The 16,603-nt window shown below is 48.3% G+C and overlaps 1 protein-coding gene across 3 annotated transcripts in view; it reads left to right on the forward strand.

Moving 5' to 3' along the window:
- LOC135909359 (uncharacterized) overlaps positions 1-16,603 on the forward strand; it is a 146,242-nt gene that overhangs the window by 88,557 nt on the left and 41,082 nt on the right. For 2 of the 3 annotated variants that reach the window (XM_070532579.1, XM_070532578.1), the window contains exon 10: positions 6,388-6,597. The exons of the other annotated variant lie outside the window; for it this stretch is intronic. In XM_070532579.1, the coding sequence (XP_070388680.1) occupies positions 6,388-6,597 (210 nt within the window). The remainder of the gene's footprint in view (positions 1-6,387; positions 6,598-16,603) is intronic. 3 annotated transcript variants of the gene reach the window in all.

The raw sequence follows: 16,603 nt of genomic DNA on the forward strand, positions 1-16,603 counted from the left end.
CCAATATTTTTCTCATATCTTCTGTAGATTGACAACAAGCGCAGGTTTATTAGGGCAGGCAAATAATTTAAGGGTTCTAAGCGCGCTGAAAAGAGGAGCGGAATGAAAATCACGAGGCTTATTACAAATGACACGAAGAAATTTCTTGTGGATTACAAACAGGTTGTGTATATTTGCGGCTGAAGTTACACTCCACTCATGTAGCGTGTGGTGTGAGGGACTCATCCGTGCGCAAAGGTGGTCAATGTGGAGAGGGTGCCACCGATTCTGCGGGCTGCGATAACATCAGCGTCCTGTTTGCGCGTCTGCATGTCTCGTAGCACCTGCTGCGGGGTTTCCGCCCAGTACGCTTGAAGATGGCTTCGCGCACAGCAGCGGGCGGCGGTGCGAGGAAAGCGGCAACAGGGTAAATTGTCTCTTGCAGGACCAGTTGCTTGAGTTGGAAGATGGGAAGGGTGGCTGTCTCGTGAGAGGTAATGACCGTGAATATGTTATTCGTAGGGTGGATCCGGAGGTGAAAATTTCCTAGCTCCCGGCCAGAGGCGGTGACTTGCAGAGCTTGCATGGGTGGTTGCGCCATGGCCTCGTTCAAAGCGAGGCCTCCTCTTCGTCGAAAAAGTACCCTTGTCGTGCCGGGAGGGAGTGAAGCAAGTTGCTTACTTCGCAGCGCGACTGCGTGCGTCACGCGCTGCTGTTGTTGTTGAGCGCGGTATGCCTGCTTGAACGTCGCAGGGGCAGCGTCGGTCGGAGCACCGACGGCGGACGCGGTAGGCTTAGCTGGAACATGGGCTGCAAGAGAAGAGTACAGCCTCCGTTTCCGGGCTTGATTCTCCACCCTTGTACGCGCGAAGTATCGCGGTCCACTCATTGGGTCTGAACGTTGTCGGGTCGAGGTCTTCGCCCTGCGCTTGTACCTCCATGGCTGTTGAGGGTGGGTACGCTACCGGCGATAGACCTAGCCTCTAGTGAGGCAAAACCCAGCACGGCCGCTGTCGTGGAGCAGACTTTCCGACGTCGAAGCGGTCCGAAAAAGGTTGGGATGGAATAATGGCCGTAATGACTGAAAATAGCTTACCCATAGAGAAAGAAATTCAACAAGTGCGGGCACTCGGCGAAAAACAAGAAACGCGTAAAGGCAAGAATACATGGAGCGAATATGCGACGAATAGTCGGCGTTCGACGCCCGGCGGTGTACGCGCGACACGCGGCGGCGGAGAAATCGTCGTTCGCCGCCGATCTAAGGCGCTATTCTGGACACGCATGGCGGCTGCGCAGCCGCCATTATCCGCCATGTTTACTCTCTTATTGGCTGTGGCGAGCTCACGTGCCTAGAAATTTTCGCCGGGAAACGGAAGTCTTGCGAAATGTCATTTTGCGTTTTCATCAAGATGACGAAACGTGACGTGGAGCTGCAAACTTTATGGACTAATACATTTTTTTGGTCCTTGGCAGATATATTGTGATGTTAGTGCTTCAAAAAGAATGTGAGTGGTAGCGTGCAGAAGCCAGTGCGATGCATCTGCGATTGCGCGAATATGTGGTGGCGATTCAAGATATGCGCCATGCCAGCTTGCTGATTGGCTGAAGGAATATCTCGTGAGGAGCGTCACAGGAAGGGCTGTTTCGTAATCGTCATTTTGACGATGCGTGACGTTGCACTGGGCCGCCATTGCTGAGATTTTCCGCCATAATTTTTGCTGCGACGAGCCGTGCGAATTATGCTAATGAGCAGCCATATGCAATGGCAGCCGAGAGGAATGCGTATCGCCACATTTTCCCCATCGTTTGGCGCCACGAAAATGTTTTGTTCATAACGCGTGCTCATAGTATTTGCATCGCTCTCGGGTAGTGTTGGCATTTGGGTTTGGGGCCATCATTTTTTTAAAGAACGCGTTTATACAAAATAATATTGGTTGAACATAGCAAACTTTCAGCAATGTTGTCCACTTTTCACTGCTGCATTTGTATTGTAATCGAGATTAATGCCTTTTCGCACAATCAGACGTTATGACAACGGCCTCTTTCTAATTTATTAGAAGAAATGTACGCAAGGCGGCGCCTTGAAGTTTCCTCCCGCGGTGCGAGTAACCAGCGAAATGAACAAGAGATGGCAGTGTCGGCGCTTGCGTCGCGCTAGTGGTTATCTCTGGCGCCCGCAACGCTATCGGTGATATTCGGCCGTTTCTCAGCCAGCCGAGTCGGGCTGAGTCACTTACGTTTCACGAAATAGCGATAACGTGGCCTAGAACGTGCGCGCATCACCACTGGTAGGTCGCGTATGTTGTCTCAAGCAAGAAAACAAGCGCGTTGGCGCGAACATGCGATGACTCATTGCATTTTCCGGGGGCACGCCTCCTAGCTATTGAAGCAGACGACTGCTTGTACGCAGCAGACGACGGAAGCGCGAAGCGCTTTCGATGGAACAATCATACGCTTTGAGATAGCTGCTTTATTTTTACTGCGGAGGAAAACTGTTTTGCTTTACCGATAACGCTACATTCAGTGTCTTCATTTCAGTTTCTTAGGCAAAACGTCAAGTTGGCGTCACGTTACGTAAGCAAAACTGGGCCACCAGCGCCATTTTGTTTGCGTCGCACCTACGTCACGCACCGAAGAAAATGGCGGAATGTCCAGAATAGCGCCCCTAGCTGGCGCAGAAAAGTTCGTCGGGCGTCGGCGATACCGGAAGCGGCAAACGAGCGGCGCCCCAAAGCGAGCCAATCAGGCCACACTATCCGCCCCGACTTCCGACTAGGCTTCCCGCCCAGTGTTGCCACAACGCATAGCATCGCCGCTTTCTCTAAACTACATCGGCACATGAATGCCTCAAACACGTAAAAAATACTAGAAATAATTTCCAAACAAAATTTTACGCGTTTTAGAGTGTTCTGCAATTCAAAAGCGATAATAGTTGCCGTTAAAGTTTTCTTTTGTGTCATGTGCTTCACCACAGCGCATTTGCCTCGTCTAGCCGCACTGATAACAACGCCGCGAATCGCCGGCGGCGGCCGCCGTGTCTTCGCTCCATGTAGCGCAACCCGACGAACATACGGCGTCACGCCGCGGCAGATTTTCTGCCGCCCGAACTTCGTCGTGAAAGTTCGCTCTATGTATTCTGGCCTTAACGCCTAGTGCTAATCCCATCCGTTAGCTCACGCAAGGAATGGAAAAAAAGAATGTGAAATGAACTTACAGACAACGCTTTATTGATTTGTATTATCTCCCGCTGAAACGAAAAATTATTGCGTATAAATGAACTTATACTTTGCGACTTATTGTTCTTGCGTTATCTAGCAACAAGCTAATGACACGTCAGATGCATGCGTCATGTACCGACACGCCACCGAAGCCAGCGAGGCCGGTTACGCATGTGAAGTTCGCCTGTTCGGCGACCCGTCTCTTTTGGATGTAGCGTGTTTGTTGCGCTCCCGGCGTATTCCTGCGTTACTTCTACACTGAGACACGGCACCACTGCGGTATTGGACTAGGCCAGGTAAGAAACTTTGTTTGAGAGTCTGCGACGCATTTAAAGCAATTTTGGCTTTTACGGCATGGAACCGAAACTTGTGACGCTGTTAGGGAAAAACCGTTCGGCCGTGCTGGCGTAGTTAATTCGTCTTAATCACTGGTACTGCGAGATGTTTGCAACGTTTTCTCTGAGTCCAAACATTATTAAAACTTATTTCGGCAGTTTTTCGGCACGCTCGCCGCACCCGGTTTTGTGGCGCAGTTACCGAAAAGCATCTCGGCCGTGTGGCGCAGTTTCGCGTATAGTGAATCTTACCGGGACAAGTTCTGGCGCTTTTTCTGACCCCGAACATTATTGTAACTAATTTAGTTATTTTTTGGGGTGCTTTGCATGCGCAGTGGCCGCGCCCGGCGTTGTGATGCAGTTAGTTTCGCATGTACTGAATCTTACTGGGACAAGCTTCGGCGCTTTTTCTGACCCCCAAAAATATGCCTTATTTCGGTACTAACGCTTGTGGAAGACGCGACGAGCGATTTCCAAGAGTTATAACAGTGGAGTCTCTTGCTTGCGCCAGCAGTACCCGCGAAAGATAAAAAATTAAATTATGGGGTTTTACGCGCCAAAACCACTTTCTGAATATGAGGCACGCCATAGTGAGGGAATCTGGAAATTTAGACCACCTGGGGTTCTTTAACGTGCACCTAAATCTAAGTACACGGGTGTTTTCGCATTTCGCCCCCATCGAAATGCGGCCGCCGTGGCCAGGATTCGATCCCGCGACCTCGTGCTCAGCAGCCCAACACCATAGCCACTGAGCAACCACGGCGGGTTAAAGATAAAGAGGAAACTCGAAAATTTTGTCTTCGGAACGACTGAAAATAGGCTTTGCACCCGCGTATATCCCTTCAGTGCGAGTAGAAGGCATTCTGCGAGCGTCTAGCATGGTATGGCTGAGATCCTGCTCTGTGGCCAGCTCTGTGTGTGTACCGTGTTGTAGCATCGGCTGAGGCCAAGTTGTTTTGGAAACGCGCAGTCGCTCGTGCATTTGCGCTATTAAAGTGCAGGAAGTAATGCCCGCATTGAAGGGGCGAATGCTTGGAAATCAGTTGTTTTCTTTATAAATTATACTACGGCTTGAAATGAGTCGGGTATTTTCGACGCATTGTATGTAAAACCGAATCGCTTTTGTTTGTAATGTCGCCTATTCAAAACTTTCGGACGTTTCCCCTCTATACGCAGTGTTCCTATACGGTCTAAATGCCAAAATGACAGGTGCTCGTAATTTACTTTTTTCAGCTGATGCCGTCCTGCGGAGCTTCGTACGGCAACTACTGCTGCTCACTTGTTTGCACAACGTTGGATAAATGCACAAAAAGCCCGGAACGAGCATTTACATAGAGCGAAATAAACATTCCTAATTTACGAGGCGTTTAGCGTCCACTTTATGAAATCGCACGTGTCACACATTCGATGGACGCTTGTAAAGATCGTTCGCAATCATTGTAATTTAATAAACGATTCCACGCTAAGAACGCGCGCTATTGAGGAGCGAGAAGCAAGAAAAAGAAAGGCGCCGAGTAGCTCAGCCAGCTTTGCGCGTGCCAGCTAGCGTTCCAAACGCGCGCGCCGGAAGAAGTTAGTCCCATCCGCTTGGTGCGCTTTTGTTAATTCGGCCGCTGAGTTCTATTGGAGTGTCCGCTCTTGTTGAATGTCTTTCTCTATGACTTACCTTTAGGAAGCGTTTCCTATATTAGGTGATATACACTAGGCCGTGTGGTTCGCACGAAAAGATTTCACACGGAGCCGGTGTGGTGTACGTCTTGCTTCCCGAATGCGAGGCGCGTTCCTCCTGCATGTTACACATGCAAAGAATAGACGCCGCGAACACGCACAGCGAGCGACACGACGTCGAAGCACAAACGGAAGTGACGCGACCGCGGCGATTCCCTTCTTCAGATAGAGTTTCTCACTATAACAACTTACAGGCAAATCTGGCGCCATTGTCTATGGGACTCTCCTTAAGGGCGGTGTGCCGTCATGGGAATGAGGGTATACGTGTCTGCGAGGCTTGAGTTGGCTGGTCTTGTAAGAGGCTTCGTCTAAAACGTGGATATGGCTACACAAATAACGCATTCTTAAAGTAATATCTTCATAAAATGTTTCCATTCACGCATATTACATCTTCCAGTGAAGTTTACTCACCTACAATGCATAACGAAGCGACGAAAAGCAAGAACATACGACAAACTGTTCCAAAGCGAGCGCGAATCTTGTCTTCTGTCGTCAAACTTTAGCGGCCCGCTGATACTTTTACGTTTCGTGTAATTGTGCATGCAATAACAAGTTATCATAGCTAAATAAAACATGTTTTTGTGTACTAATAAAGCAGAAACAGCTTTTTACGTGCTGTTTTAGTAGAAAATTTGTCATTGTGACAGACGGAACGGTGCTTGCCAGGCGCGTATGCATGGTGTCCTGGCACTCCAAGAACGGTGTCAATCCGAAGTCACAATATACCGGCATTCCCGTGCATACCACAGCGCAGCAGCACCAGATTTCCCTCTAGGTAATATGGTGAGAAACTCTATGCTTCTTCACATCCAGACGGCTTCCTCCTCCGGCACTCGCTTTCCTCGCGGAGACAGACATAATTTCATAGATTTCACATGCGGTGCACCTATGCTTGCGCTGAAAAAAAAAAGATTATGGAGGTGTACACAAATATGCTAGATTGAAAAAAAACATTTACGTATACCTGATTAAATCAAGCAGGCTTGGCGACTATTTGTCACCGCGCCGTTACACAAAATATGCCAATAAATTGTTATCATCATTGATATCATCGATTGGTTCTATGGGAGTGTCCTTCTCGTGAGATTTGTTTCTCTATGCGACAGCCTTCTTCCGCTCGCACGCAGGGCGTATCCAAGGCGACATACACAGTGGGTGGTGTCAGCTTCTCCTCAGTGAGCGCAGACAGTGCCTCTGGCGGGGAAAACACGTTACGGCGTCTGGTGGCAATGAACGCGGAGCTGAGCGCACTCACCAACCTGCACATGTGGGCCATGGGCACGCTCAACTTCCGCGACAAGCAGTGGGCCAAGGAGCCTCTTCGCGCGCCCTTCCAGGTTGGTGGCGAAAGGGCTTCTGACATATTTGGCGCCGCGTACATTCTAGCTTGTATTGTTTGTTCGCTCTATAGAATGCCATGTAGATTGCAACATGATCGCAGGAACTGGTGCACACAATTTAACGTTTTTTTTTACTCGCGCACTTAAATCAAATCAATGCCAGAACAGCTTTTATTTTCTTTTTTCCTTTTCCCCTTTGCAGCATTTCAATTTTGATAGGGTGAGTTAGCTCGATATGTATGAGCAATAGCGTGGTGAAATATAACCCTCAGTTCCACGGTGGCAGAATCACAGAGTGGACAAACTACACGTACGCGCCCATGCGCCTTACGCATGCCACATGGTCTAGGATAGATCGTACGCGTTGAAACGTGGCCCGAGCACAGGTGTCTGATATTGTTTACGCACGCTAGGAAATAGCGTTGTCCAACATGGCGGCACCCATGGCTACCGCTTCAGCGTGAATTCTCGTGATGGCTACGTTCTCACTCGCGTAGATCACCAGTAACTATTGAAATAAGGTTTCGCTTTGTCTAAGCTCACCAGAAACGTTAGTTATGAGCGAATACCGCAACCAATTTGGAGATCGTTCTGCGATTCCTGCGCCCGTAGGCCTAACGAGACGCGTGCGCATAGCACAACAGAATGCTTGCTAGTGGAGTGCCTATAGGGTTGGGTGCGTTTGGCACGAGGCACTACGCGGCGTCCTGTCTCGTAACGTCTTCTTTGCAGTCGCGTTCCCGCACGTTAAACTAAATGTCTCAAAGGGACGCACACCAAAACGTCGCTCACAGGTGCTCGCGCTAAATGTACGTAAGGCGACAAACACTATTCTAAAGCTGTCTACGTTCTCCAGACGAATATGAGTGCTCTGGCTGCATCACGAAAATACGAAACGATGTCTGCCTAGGGGAATATGTGAGCCTAGCTGACACGTGCTCACTCGCGTCTCGTACTTTCACGCCACCATGCTTCATGAGGCGCGCCTGTAGTTTGGCTTTTAGGAGTCAAAGGTAATTTGGCCCTCGTCTGCCTCTACGCTCAATGCAACGTACAATATAGTGAAATTAGATTGCGTTGAGTAGTTTTGTACAGGGCTCAGCGAGGACAAATGAAGCCAGTTTGCCGTCATAAAGGCTCTTGATTTCATTGTGTATCACACTGGAGCTCCTTGGTGCCCCCAGCGCTCACCGGTGGCGCGAAAAGCGCCGACGTCCTCATTACGGCGGCCACGCACTCCGAGTATCGCATTTCAATCGCGGAGCATGCACGGATCTCGGCCTTCTGAAAAGGGACTATGAAGTGTTAACGGGTGATTATGTACACCCTCTTGGAGTGTATTTAAATTTGTATTGTTTCGTTTTTGGCTTTTACGCTCTTTTCTTTTATTGTGATAGCAACTATATGCACACTACAAGCGCATTGGTGCCGTCGGCTTTCGCCGTAAGGTTCCGTAAAAATCCAAGGGCCATAGAATGGTCGCAGTGCGCCGTAGGCTGCATGCGCGAATGAAAGCGTGTGAGGGTGAGCCGGCAAACGCGGTTCAATCTCTCGTGCGCAAGCCAATAAAGGCTGTTTCACATGGCGCGACTGGGGCGAAAAAAAATCGTTCTGCCGCGCACGTCACACAGCAATTTTCGCTACAGCTTTTACATGCGTTTGCGGCAGCGCGATTTCCGTCGCAGCGATGCGCAAGATTGCTGCCTGCATCGTTAGATAAAAACGACATGGAAACTAGTCAAATATTAAAATATTCCTATTGTTATTCGATAATAGAATAACTACGCCATTTTTTAACGTTTAAAAGCACGGAGGCTTGACTGCAGCTTGCACATGCGGTGAGTGAGACGCTGCACAACACCGCTATGTGTGAGCGTGCGGCATGTGCGGCATGTGCGGCGTCGGTGGGGCGGTTCCCACCGACGTCGCTCTAGTTTCGTTGTTACTGTGGAAGCCACAATTCTTTTCCTGGATGAGTATTTGCTTTTGCAGAAGAACAAGCTACTGTTGAGTGTGCATGTATATAAGCAGCTGGCACAATTTCTGGCGAGAAAGAGGTTGACGTCGGTGGCCATCGAGCGGGTAAGTGTCTCATGTTGAAGCGGCGTCCTTCTCCCGACCTGGATAGCTTGCAGCTTCTCCTTTTATGCGAATTGTGTAAGCGGGCGAAAAACAAATGCTTATGAAGCTCCTAAGCAGCAGGCGCTGGTGGCTACGCCCAATTAAAACATAACTGGCGCGCGACATTGCTCCACAGAGCAATCAACGCGCGTTAAAAACAGGAAGGCGCCTATTTTGACGGCGCGTTGTTTCGTCACACATTGGCCCTCCCACATTGCGCCGATGGCTGCGACTAAGCGAAGGCGCGACCAACTTGTTGGAATTCACTCGCGGAGAGCCCACAAGCAACTCTCTTATTAACTTCTTGAATAAAATGTTTCTACCGCCTCCACCCACGACGTCGGCGCGGTCGCTGAGCGACGGAATTCGCTGTGTCGCTGACTGAAAATGGCGCCATGTGAAACAGCCTTTATGTGTGCCCGCTCCTCTCATGCGCGAGGCAGGGCGGTCAGGCTCTTCGGCGGCTGCCTCGATGTCTTCCTCGCCCACCGCTCCCTACAGAGCCGAGACGACAGCTGCGTCTACTACGGCGTTGGCCACGCGAATCGCGATTTGATAGACGCCTTTGTGGCCCGAATGCGCGCCCGCGCGGGCCTCATCTTCCAAGCGATCTGCGATGTTTGCACAGTGAGCGTAGTGCCGGTAGCTACGTATGTGCAGTGTTGTCAACGTTTCGTTCGCGTTGAAGCGAGATGCAAGAAAATCAACCTTTGCGTGATTCTGTCGCTTAGTAATTATGCCGTGCCGCTGGAGAGCACGAGGTCGAGGGCACAAATAGCGGTCCAAGTGAGCGCATTCCTACACGTGCGAAATGCGAAAACGCTCTTTTACTGTGGGTGCACGCAACTGATGCGGTAAAAAATTGGGACATTCTGCTATGGCGCCCTTTCCATGGCCTGCGTTACTTTTAAACGCCGCGCCAAACCGATAATTATCTTCAGGAGGTTTTTTGCAGTAGAACGGTTAAGCAAATTTGGTTACCAACAGGGGAAAGAAATTATAATTCAAAACATTTATGTTGCGGGTCAAAGGTATCGTAACTATGCGTAGTACGAAATCATTCATGCGATGTACCACATAATAGGGGATGCCATTCATGTAATAAACCACAACACGTTGCTGCAGTACGTGGTAATAAGCTGCTGGTTCTAATACGGCCGCTAATAATGCAATAATACTGATGCCATTATCTTAAATTTGTGACAGTTTGGATCCATAGTTCGAGATATTATTTACACAGCGACATTTCTTTTTTCGATTCAATTCCTATGTGACCACCTTAAAGGCCCGCAGGCATTACACAAGAGCCACACAATACAAGCACGTGTAAAAGTGGTTGAAGTAAATGAAGCCAACAGCCACGCATTGATTATTTTCTACAACTTGAAACAAGGTAACAAAAATTATGAAGATAAAGGAGTAACTCGACATACGTTCAATAATCCAGTAGTTCAAGGATTCAATAGAAGATCGCGTTCTGTTAAGCAGAAATATTCTGTATTGAAACAGAAACCAATACATCTTCTACTGAACACAAATATATTCTCTATTGAATATATTATTTTAAATAATTTTCTGAAGCCTGTGCTATTCTTTAATTGCGTATGTTTTCCAGCTTACAGTATTTGTTGTATATTGTCATAAAATTTTAGATCATGTTTTTATTTAATTTGTTTGCTTTCACTTTTGTACTATTGCGTTTCCCCTAGCTTTTCTATTAATTTTGCTCATATATGCCTTTTATAGCATGCTGCAATCTATACTTGATAAGTATAGTATTAGGTGGTTCCCCTGACAGTTTCAGAACTATGGGACCACCGAATGTAATAACGGCACTAATGCCGTTATGTACTCAAGAAAATGTAAATAAACTTGAATTTATTGAAAGTGATGTGCTAGGTATTCACGAAATTTATTGCGGTCAATGCAGGCGGCAACGAAGTGGTCAGGCAGCGCATGCTTGAAAACGCTTGGCAGGTGAGCGGCCGGGTAACGTACTATGGCAGAGCTGTGACTTATGGGAGAGAATGTTCGCAGTGATGGTTTAAAATGGTGGTGCCTTGAGCGTACACTGTAAAAGAAGAAGTGAAGCAAACAAAGACGCGATATGATGCGGCGTGGCTTCGGTTTTGGCGGACCGATTATTTGCTTCAAGGAAGTGACACTATTCAACCGTGAATATTGGGTAGTGAAGAAGCGGGTGGCTTCGTTTAGGACCGATTCCAATGATGCGACTAGGTAATCTTAATTGTGGGATGGATGCATACAGGAATTCTATAGCATACAGGAATTCTATAGCATTAACGAGAGGGTGGCAGGTCTTGTTGTGAAACTTGATAAGAGGTACAAAATGAAGATTGTACAGGTCTACGCCCCTACATCCAGTCATGATGGCCAGGAAGTCGAAAGCTTCTATGAAGACGTGGAATCGGCGATGGGCAGAGTGAAAACTAAATACACTATACTAATGGGCGACTTTAATGCCAAGGTAGGCAAGAAGCAGGCTGGAGACAAGGCAGTGGGGGAATATGGCATAGGCACTAGAAATAGCAGGGGAGAGTTATTAGTAGAGTTTGCGGAACAGAATAATATGAGGATAATGAATACCTTCTTCCGCAAGCGGGATAGCCGAAAGTGGACGTGGAGGAGCCCGAACGGCGATACTAGAAATGAAATAGACCTCATACTCTGCGCTAACCCTGGCATCATACAAGATGTGGACGTGCTCGGCAAGGTGCGCTGCAGTGACCACAGGATGGTAAGAACTCGAATTAGTCTAGACCTGAGGAGGGAATGGAATAAACTGGTACATAAGAAGCCGATTAATGAGTTAGCGGTAAGAGGGAAAATAGAGGAATTCCAGATCAAGCTGCAGAACAGGTATTCGGCTTTAACTCAGCAAGAGGAACTAAGTGTTGAAACAATGAACGACAATCTTGTGGGCATCATTAAGAAGTGTGCAATGGAAGTCGGTGGTAACTCCGTTAGGCAGGATACCAGCAAACTATCGCAGGAGACGAAAGATCTGATCAAGAAACGCCAATGTATGAAAGCATCTAACCCTACAGCTAGAATAGAACTGGCAGAACTTTCGAAGTTAATCAACAAGCGTAAGACAGCTGACATAAGGAAGTATAGTATGGATAGAATTGAACATGCTCTCAGGAACGGAGGAAGCCTAAAAACAGTGAAGAATAAACTAGGAATTGGCAAGAATCAGATGTACGCGTTAAGAGACAAAGCCGGCAATATCATTACTAATATGGATGAGATAGTTCAAGTGACTGAGGAGTTCTATAGAGATTTATACAGTACCAGTAGCACCCACGACGATAATGGAAAAGAAAATAGTCTTGACGAATTCGAAATCCCAAAGGTAACCCCGGAAGAAGTAAAGAAAGCCTTGGGAGATATGCAAAGGGGGAAGGCAGCTGGGGAGGATCAGGTAACAGCAGATTTGTTGAAGGATGGGGGACAGATTGTTCTAGAGAAACTGGCCACCCTGTATACGCAATGCCTCATGACCTCGAGCGTACCGGAATCTTGGAAGAACGCTAACATAATCCTAATCCATAAGAAAGGGGACGCCAAAGACTTGAAAAATTATAGACCGATCAGCTTACTGTCCGTTGCCTACAAACTATTTACTAAGGTAATCGCAAATAGAATCAGGAGCACCTTAGACTTCTGTCAAGCAAAGGACCAGGCAAGATTCCGTAAAGGCTACTCAAGAATAGATCCTATTCACGCTATCAATCAGGTGATAGAGAAATGTGCGGAATATAACCAACCCTTATATATAGCTTTCATTGATTACGAGAAAGCGTTCGATTCTGTCGAAACCTCAGCAGTCATGGAGGCATTACGGAATCAGGGTGTAGACGAGCCGTATGTAAAAATACTGAAAGATATCTATAGCGGCTCCACAGCCACCGTAGTCCTCCATAAAGCAAGCAACAAAATCCCAATAAAGAAAGGCGTCAGGCAGGGAGATACGATATCTCCAATGCTATTCACAGCGTGCTTACAGGAGGTATTCAGAGACCTGGATTGGGAAGAATTGGGGATAAAAGTTAATGGAGAATACCTTAGTAACTTGCGATTCGCGGATGATATTGCCTTGCTTAGTAACTCAGGGGACCAATTGCAATGCATGCTTACTGACCTGGAGAGGCAAAGCAGAGGAGTGGGTCTAAAAATTAATCTGCAGAAAACTAAAGTAATGTTTAACAGTCTCGGAAGAGAACAGCAGTTTACGATAGGTAGCGAAGCACTGGAAGTGGTAAGGGAATACATCTACTTAGGGCAGGTAGTGACGGCGGATCCGGATCATGAGAAGGAAATATTCAGAAGAATAAGAATGGGCTGGGGAGCATTTGGCAGGCATTCTCAGATCATGAACAGCAGGTTGCCATTATCCCTCAAGAGAAAAGTATATAATAGCTGTGTCTTACCAGTACTCACCTACGGGGCAGAAACCTGGAGGTTTACGAAAAGGGTTCTACTCAAATTGAGGACGACGCAACGAGCTATGGAAAGAAGAATGATAGGTGTAACGTTAAGGGATAAGAAAAGAGCAGATTGGGTGAGGAAACAAACGCGAGTTAATGACATCTTAGTTGAAATCAAGAAAAAGAAATGGGCATGGGCAGGACATGTAATGAGGAGGGAAGATAACCGATGGTCATTAAGGGTTACGGACTGGATCCCAAGGGAAGGGAAGCGTAGCAGGGAGCGACAGAAAGTTAGGTGGGCGGATGAGATTAAGAAGTTTGCAGGCACGGCATGGCCACAATTAGTACATGACCGGGGTTGTTGGAGAAGTATGGGAGAGGGCTTTGCCCTGCAGTGGGCGTAACCAGGCTGCTGATGATGATGATGGATGCTAGAGAGCGGAAGCCAATTCGAGTTGTGGATGGACGAATGTTCGGTATTCTGGGTTTTTTACTTATGGGGATGCATTTTAGAAGTTTCTTTGTAGACAGCGGAGTGATAGTGCAGCTTTGCGACGTATTGTTTCTATATGTATTTTCCAAGTAGACGATGACGTCATACGAAGACCGAAGTACTCTTAAGATCAAGTGTTGCTAATGCTGACAGAGCTAATGTGATAATTGGGCAGGACGGAACTGCTTTTTTCGGGTCAAAGACATCGATTTGCAGATACATTAGAGAAGAACCATGTGCCATTTATTGTGATCGCAATTATATGGACACTCCAGGCGCATTTCTGCCGTCGTCGTGGCCGTGAAGTTCTGTATAAAGTCCAAAAGCGATAATCTCGTCGCCGCGCGCCGTATATGCTCCATGCATCCCATGGACAGGCGGCGCCACTGAGCAGCCGTGGTGCCGCTCCGCTCAGCGCCACCTGTGGCGAACGGTGCGATATTTTGAAGGTGGGACGAGGCAAAACTTAAATTTGGTGCACATGTCGCCGAAAGCGGCGCGTACGATCGTGATTCTCCCCTTTTTCGTGCACATGAAGGCGCAAGTGTGGTCCTCGGTGATTTCACAAACACTTTTTGTGGGCTTAGGCATAATAAAGGAATACCAGAGTACTTTCATACTGCTGCGTTAACCGGCGGGGACGAGGCGTACGCTACTCCACCTGTTCACTCCGCGAAAGAAGTGGCCGGCCTGGACGCGCACGCGAAGTGCCGTTCGCAGCAAGGAAAACAACTGTGAGAGGTCATTCTGCATGTCAGGGAAGCCTACTGTGACACTAACATTGAAGTCACTAAACTGGCACCCTGAAAACGTTGTGCTTCTATAGGTTAGGCAATTTTTAATCGATGCCCCACTGTTAGCGATACATGCCTCATTTTGCTCCGCCGCGTTGTAAGCCGTCGCATATCACTCGATGCCAATGTCACATTGTTACTTTAGATCACAGTACAGCTCGACCTGGACAGGGTGCAGCTGCACGGTTACATTGGATCGCGATTTGGTCGATATGCATTCAGTCGATCGCGATCCGTGCATCGAGTTAGAGGGCCACGATCCCGATCGTAGGCTGTCGACAGCATCGTCATGCTGACTGAGCTGAACTCCATTCTAATCGTTGTACCGTGTAGCAGTGACCATGCTTGATCCAAATAAATAAATTTGATCCGGTCGGGCGCGATCTTGATTAAAGTAACTGGGTGACACCATGGTGCTCGAACGTTCTGGGTGCTTCGCCGTCATCTGACACGCCGCCAAACGATATCTTTCGCGCTTTTGAAGCAGTTGTAAGCGGTCTGTGAACTGCTGAACACAGAACCGGGACGTACTCGCCGACGTAATCGGCGCAACTATGAGTCGCTTCGCGCAGCAATTAAGTGAGGCAAACTAGCCGTTATTTATCAGCTCTTTTAATTAGTAAAATTATTCTCGCCTGCTTGCCGCAATTTGCAAACGTCCGGAGAAAGCGTCGGTTTGTTGTAAGGATGACTTTCGACTGTGCTTTTTTCTCCATTGACGAAATGATTAAAGCATATCCTGGTTGACTCATTTGGGACCCATTCGGAGACATCTGCAGCTGAAAAATTATATTTGTTAACCACGACATCAGAATATGTATGACGCGAATGTTCGTTTTTCATCATATACAATGGTGGAGGTTCATTATGTCCTTTTCACAAGGTCTGATTTTGCTTGCGAATTCCTTCGTCTTCATATGCGCTTTGCTTTTGCAATGCGATTTCTAAAATGCAAGGTGCCGAGAAAAAATGGCTGTGGCTTAGCTAAGGTTAAGCCCAGGATGCGAAGCATACTAGCCTTTATTTTAACGCGACAGCGTTAAGGAGCTCCTGTCGCAGAAAAGCCGGTGTCGTCGGCGTCGGCTCAGGCGTGCGGCGCTTGCTCAGGCGCACATTTCGTTGTCGCGCCGAACGCTGCGTTGCTCGACGCTCACCGCGTCCGATGCGGGGCGCGTAGTCGCTGCGCCGTAGCAAAGCCGCCTAGAAACAGTCTCTGTAGCACGCCGCCACCTTCGCTTCTCATTCCAACGAGCAGCTCTGTCTCCAGGAGGCATCTCACCTCGTGAGTGTCTAGCAGAGGCAAGCGCAGCTGCTTATATACCACTGCGACGCCGCGAGCGATGGCGCGAGTTGGAGCCCCGTTTCTCCTCTGTCGTGACGTCACGGTGTCACGTGGTCAGCCTTGAAGGCGACGGCGCGAGTGACGGCGCGAGTTGGAGCCCCGTTTCTCCTACCATTACCGAGACGTAAAGGAGTTTGAACACATGTTCGACTTTGGCTTCATTTGGCCCTCCCTGCAGTGATTGGGCCTCGCTACTCCACGTGGTGCCCAAGAAATCGGTGACTGACGCCCGTGCGGTGATTTCCGTGCTCTTCACAAGGCCACTGTCCCGGACCGGTACCCAATTCTCCACATTCAGGATTTTACGTAGGCACTGTACAACTACACCATTTTCAGCAAGGTCGACCTGGTGAAAGCCTACTACCAGATTCCTGTGGAACCCACAGGAAGCCGCCGTTAGACCGCCATTATAAGCCCATTAGACTTGTTCTAATATCTGCGCTTGCCATATGGTCTCCGTAATGTGGCACATATATTTAAGCGTTTAATTGACTACGTATTACGTGGCCTATATTGGAGAAATCCTCTTCTTCAGCACCACGGCTGAGGCTCACAAGCTCGATCTACGTCAACTGCTCGCGGAAGACTCAGCAAGTTTTGTCTTGTCATTAGTGGTACGAAAAGCGAGTTCGATGTTCCAGCGTTAGATTTCTTCGGCCATCGCGTCAGCGCACATGGCATTCGTCCACGTCTGACCTGCGTCACAGCTATCCGTGAGTTTCCTTAGTCAACCGCCACCAGGCAACTGCGCCAATGTTTTGGCCTCGCCAGCTGTTACCGCTGCTTCATTCGTCACTGC

Source organism: Dermacentor albipictus, chromosome 1 (genome assembly GCF_038994185.2).
Source record: "Dermacentor albipictus isolate Rhodes 1998 colony chromosome 1, USDA_Dalb.pri_finalv2, whole genome shotgun sequence".
Classification (NCBI taxonomy): domain Eukaryota; kingdom Metazoa; phylum Arthropoda; class Arachnida; order Ixodida; family Ixodidae; genus Dermacentor; species Dermacentor albipictus.